The following is a 5,542-nucleotide window of genomic DNA, read 5'->3' on the forward strand; positions in this document are numbered from 1 at the left end:
CAGATATTTGCTCTCCATTATTTGAATGATGATGCTCACGGTACAGCTGAAGCAGGTCCGTGCCAGACTCTGCCGCCGTGAATACTGGGGTTCTGCTTGCTGATAGAGGGAATTGCCTTCCTTGTGGTTGAAACGCGGAGTGGTGGAGATGATGTTCAGCAGTTTATGCCCCTCCCATTCAGTAGACTACTCGTGGCTGTGGGCTCGTTTTCTCCCAGGTCAGTATTTTTCTTTTTGCGAATTTCGCCAAGGTTGCTGTGTATATGAATGAATAGTGCCAAGAGAATGTCATCAGGGTTGAGTTTTAAGCTTCCAGTGTGTCCTAATAACACCATCAAGATTGAATTTTAAGCTTCCAGTGACCAACTGAAAATCGTGACCACAAGGGAACATCGGTAATGATGGTGGCGCAGGGTACGGGAACAATAATGTGGGTGCACGGTGGAGATTCCAAGTTGAGTTCGGCTAGGCACCTGCGATCTGCATGCACATGCATGGGCCATACGGATGTACCACCATAGTTTGATTTTGCCTCAGGAGACCATGTTTCTGCTGTGATTTTTACCTGAGTTCAGAACTGGAATGTGAAATGCCACCTATAAACAAATTCTGTCATCCCTCAGAAGAAGTTTGTTAATTGATATTTTTACCAGGCCAATCAAGCGTTTAACATGCAGCAAATCTCTTCATGCAACTTCAGGATAGGACGCGACATGGTATTTCTTTTCTAAGTGCTAGCATAATTATCCCTGCTTGGTACAGAGAAATGCAATCACGCTCAAGCACTGAACATTTCGCGGTGGACATGACCCCAAAAACTTTCTTCCTCTCTTTTATTCGAGCCACAGTTCAGAAACCTTTTTTTTAGTAATTACTCTATGTTTTCATTCGCTTAAAAGATCATTTAGATCTCTATGCTCTCTGCTACTACAAACTGAGGAGCAGCTCGACGGCATCACGCAGCTCGGTCGGCTAGGCCGCGGCGACGCTGGGGGAGAAGGACATCGGCGCGGAGCACGGGGAGGCCGAGTAGCTGCTGGCTCTGAGGGCTTCTGATCCACATTTTTCTGCGTGGTCGTCCATGAGCATCTGGTGGCATCGGCACTCGGAGCTGCAGAAGGCTTTCTCCCCCCTAGAGTTGCAGGTCAAGAGAAGAAGAGAGGTAATCAAGTGGTTAGTGTACTGTTCCTTGTCACTAAACTCTGAAAGTATTATAGACTGAATTCACCAGGAGCCATGCTTTGCTTGCCATTTAAAAAGATGTTTATGCGAGGTGCTATGCTGAGATGAGTGATACTACTTATTAAGGTGAAATGTTTTAAGATAAAATTCTGCACCTATCACAACTTATCTGTCTTCTGCTTTCTTAAAGGATAGCTGAACTAGGCTGTGCTCCAGGAATACATAATCATGGCATCCTTCAACCGAAGGGCTAATGAATGGCTACAGGGCCAAAGAGTGGTTATTGCTACTTTGAACTCATAATTTCAGCTGTAGACCTACCCCTAATTGTTCTCTGAGAAAGGAAGGTGAAAAATATTCCCACCTAAATAAAACAAGAAATTAAGATGTGATGTACATCAAGCTTTGCTTGGTCCAACAGACATGAAGGCTCACTGTCCACACAACCAAAATTAAAACAAGGAAAGGAGATTCCTAAAGGATGGTAGCTAGCTAAAATTCTCACAAACTTCTTAGGAAAAAAATTGGGAGGAATGTATTCCATTCAAATTGATATGAACATGTGAGATTCCTGAAGGATCATATGCATCTTGTAGCTTATTTGTTTCAGTATGGCATCAGTTATTAACTCCTTGCGATATGAAGTACTACTACTCGTCAGTTGTTGGTTGGTTAACCACTCACCTATACATGTAGATGTCGAGCCCATCAAGCCTCTTGTTGCAGAGGCAGCAGCGGCTCAAGAAGTCGTCCGCCCTCGCCGGCGCCTCCTCAGCGGCCTCCACGAACCAGCTGTCCCCGCCGTCGCCGAACCCGAAGTAGACGCGCTTGCGCATGCTGCCGCCCTCGCCGGCGCCGGCGGCCACGTGCGTGATGACGCACGTGTAGCTCTCGGAGAGTTCGTCCTCCTCGCGCGCGCGGCGGCGTGCGGCAGCGCCGATCGCTATCGGCTGGGCGGTGAGGCACGCGCGGCTCATGGCCGCGACGATGCCGAGCCCGACAACGCCCTCGGCGTCGAAGCTCCGCCTCGGCGGCTTGGGCTCGGACGAGCTGACCCGGAGGAAGATGGAGAGCAGGTTGCCGAAGGACGACGAGGCCTTCTGCTCGGCTGCCGGCTCTAGAGACCTCGTCATCATTTTCTCGCGGGAATAGTGGGAGAGAGAGAGAGGTGTGGGCTTCAGTTTTGTACTGCTCTCCACACTCCCACCCCTCTTCTCTTTCCTCCTAACCACCTGTCTCGCCGATGAAGAATACTAATGGAGGAGGGAAGGGAGGGAGGGAGGAGATGGTGCTGGTGGTGGAAGGTGTTTTAAAGGGATAAATGGTTTGTTGTACTATATTTTTTCCTAATAATTAGTGGGGGTTGAACATGTAAAAAACCACTTTATTTCTCATAATTGTAGAATATTTCATGATATCTCTACTCTTATAAAAAACAGAGTTGATGATGATGGTGTGCTTGCCATCCTGCAATATAGGTGATCCGATTTATATCCAACGGATAGAAAGGAAACTATTATAATTTTGTAAAAAGATACCCATACCCCTCTCCACAGAATAAGGTTTTCCCTCGTTCATCCTTTTCTCCTATAAGATAAACTACTCATACAAATGCATCTTGATTGTAGAATATTCCATGATATAACAATATTAATTTCCCAATGAGAACCAATAACTTGTCCTTTTTCATCTGCATATGAGAATTAAATATAACCACATAGACAAAAAAAATCAAGCCTGGGCATGAGAATCAAGTGCTTGTCCTCTTGTGAAGCCGAGCACTTTAGCTTCCCCACTATGTTTTCTTTTTTTCAGTAGAATTAATTGTCTCTGGATGCATGAGTAGGAAAGTTTCATGTGTACCCGTAGCTTGTTTATTCAGCTTTTTGCCATTTTTAGCCGGCTGTCCATGTTGACAAACCTTGCAAACCTGCTTTCCGGCGGTTCCACCCGGGCTCTTGTCCGGCTGCCCGTTTACGGAATGCAATTAGTTCTTCAGCTACCCTTCGCCTGCCCCCAGCTCTCACATGCCTTTGTTTTCATTTATTCCGCCGTTGCGCAAGGAGGCTCGTGAACTTTCTGAAAGCACCTGGCGGATTTGGGGAAAGATATCCTCGCGCGATTGATCGATCCAATGCGGACGGGTCTCTCTCTCTCTCTTTTCGCGCGTCGCGATCGTCGTGGGAGGAATAGAGGGGCGAGGTTTATTGCGGTGGCTAATCATCATGCGGAGGCAATTAGTAGTAGTTGTTAAGTGGTGCTACTTGGTTATTGTTAATGTTTATAATAGGAACCCAATGCTTAGAGTTGTCATCATCATGAGAGATATGCCAGTAATAAGCACTTTAAGGCCAAAAAGGCAACGCGTACCCTACGGTTCGTCGTCCGCGATCGCCGTGAATTTGGTTGAAATACACGCTAGACTGAGAAATTGCAGCGATTATTAGAAATTTCAACTTGGTCTGTTTGAAAGGCAGGAATTCAGTGAAATTGTTGTGTTTGCCAAATCACCCTTGTTTAGGACTAGGTTAATGTCAATCTTGAAATTTCTTGGGGTATAGGAAACATTACTGAATAATTATGGTCATGCCCTAGAACAATGTAGTATTGTCTTCTCAAATTTAATTGTGAAAACAGGAGGTACGATTGCTTGTTTTACTTTGCAGGAGAAATATGATTGCTTCTTGATACAGTGCCACTGCCCTTTAACGATCTCAGGCAGCAATAGCATCCGTCGTTGTCTGCTCCTTCTCATGGCCGGCACACCTAACAAAATAATTTATAGCCCCCATCATGCATGACCAATACACTTGAGATTTATGGTCCAGAGAGCTTTCCTGTGATCTGGGTTCACTGTGAGCCAACCATGAAGGACATCCCTTTCCCTGTTGACCAGACAAGGTACACGACGTTGACATCCATGCATATGTGGTTGCCTGCCTATGGAGAGGCAAACATGGCAGCTTAACCAGAAATCATTAACATATAGTGCTAAACTTGGGTTGGTTGGTGCAGCTACCTTAATATTTAGAAGAAGAAAAATGTAGAAATGCATTCTGAAATGAAATTCGTCATATGTAAGGCACTAGTTCTGAGTTCTGTTTTATTTTACAAGTTTTTTTGTTTGTGTGTTTCATTGGTGCTCAAACCAGACTTGATGAGTTACTGGATGCAACTTTTTCTGAAATAAAATGAGTCATGGAAAGATTAAGAAATATTATAAAAGAGAACAAGCAGGACGTTCGGACATGGGAAATAATTATCCTCAACTTGTCAAAATCACACTTGATTATAGCCGATGTGGCAAGCATTAAGCGTTATCACATGGTAAATAAAGGAAGTGGAGGACAACCTTTCCATGGGTGGTTGAGTTGTGACTTCTCTTTTGATGGGTGGTAGATTTGTGCCTTCCCAGGGCACGACTCTATTTGTTAGCCAGAGATAAAAAAAAAAGACGGTGTTCTCCTTACCTTCTGTCAAGGCGCCGGGCTCGAATGGCTTCATTGGAGCCTTTTTCGGGTCTTTCTGAAAAATTGTCAAAGATGATCTTACCGTTGCCATTTTGCACCTTGCAAGTATGAATGGTGACTATGCAAACATCATCAGTTCCACCAACATAGTACGGCTCCCTAAGTCTGTCGTTGCGCAAAATGTGGGAGACTACCGCCCAATCAGCCTGATTCATAGGATCTCCAAGATTTTATCTAAACTCTTTGCCAATAGAGTCGCACCCATGCTTGGCGACATTGTCTCCAAGAGCCAGATTGCCTTCATCCAGAAACCGACATCCACAATAATTTCCTACATGCCTGGAATCTGATCAAGACTTTGCACACAAAGAAGACCCCATCCTCTAACTAAAGCTTGATATATCTAAAGCATTTGACTCGGTCAATTGGCCATACCTGCTTGAGGTGTTGCAAGCTCTGGGGTTTGGTGAGAACATGTGCGATTGGATTTCCTTGTCACTATCATCCTCTACCTCTCGCGTGCTACTAAACGGGATTCTGGGGGGGGGGGGGGCTTTCCACGATGCTTGGGGCTTCATCAGGGACAACCGCTATCGGACATGCTTTTTTCATCCTCGCCATCAACCCACTTCAACATATGCTTAGCATGGCTATTGATCCGGGAGTTCTCAAGCCCATCCAGGATCGAATGACCAGACTGAGAACTTCCCTCCCCGCATACGACACAGGAAATTTTGCCAACCCAAGCAAGGAGGTGCTATCGGCCACCTGCCACATGTTGGATGTCTTCGCCGATGCCACATGCTTAAGAATGAACCTCATCAAGACCAAAGTCTTTCCCAATCGTTGTGAACACATTGACCATGCTGACACCCTCTTCGTTTTCCAGG

At 45.5% G+C, this 5,542-nt stretch overlaps 1 protein-coding gene across 1 annotated transcript; it reads right to left on the bottom strand.

Annotated features, from left to right (window-relative positions):
* Positions 1-619: 619 nt before the first annotated feature.
* LOC123132542 (FCS-Like Zinc finger 12) lies at positions 620-2,466 on the bottom strand. The gene is made up of 2 exons (XM_044552371.1): positions 1,867-2,466; positions 620-1,132 (listed from the first exon to the last, which is right to left on the bottom strand). The coding sequence occupies exons 1-2, from the start codon at positions 2,316-2,318 to the stop codon at positions 973-975; spliced, it is 612 nt and encodes a 203-aa protein (XP_044408306.1). The 5' UTR covers positions 2,319-2,466; the 3' UTR covers positions 620-972.
* Positions 2,467-5,542: the final 3,076 nt, after the last annotated feature.

This window comes from Triticum aestivum, chromosome 6A (assembly GCF_018294505.1).
Source record: "Triticum aestivum cultivar Chinese Spring chromosome 6A, IWGSC CS RefSeq v2.1, whole genome shotgun sequence".
In the NCBI taxonomy this organism is placed as follows: Eukaryota; Viridiplantae; Streptophyta; class Magnoliopsida; order Poales; family Poaceae; genus Triticum; species Triticum aestivum.

Bases quoted from the DNA above. Each gene is read 5' to 3' on its own strand.
- LOC123132542 (XM_044552371.1), bottom strand. From the start codon at position 2,318: ATGATGACGAGGTCTCTAGAGCCGGCAGCCGAGCAGAAGGCCTCGTCG. The intron at 1,133-1,866 runs GTGAGTGGTTAA...CTGCAACTCTAG, and splicing joins CTCGACATCTACATGTATAG to GGGGGAGAAAGCCTTCTGCA.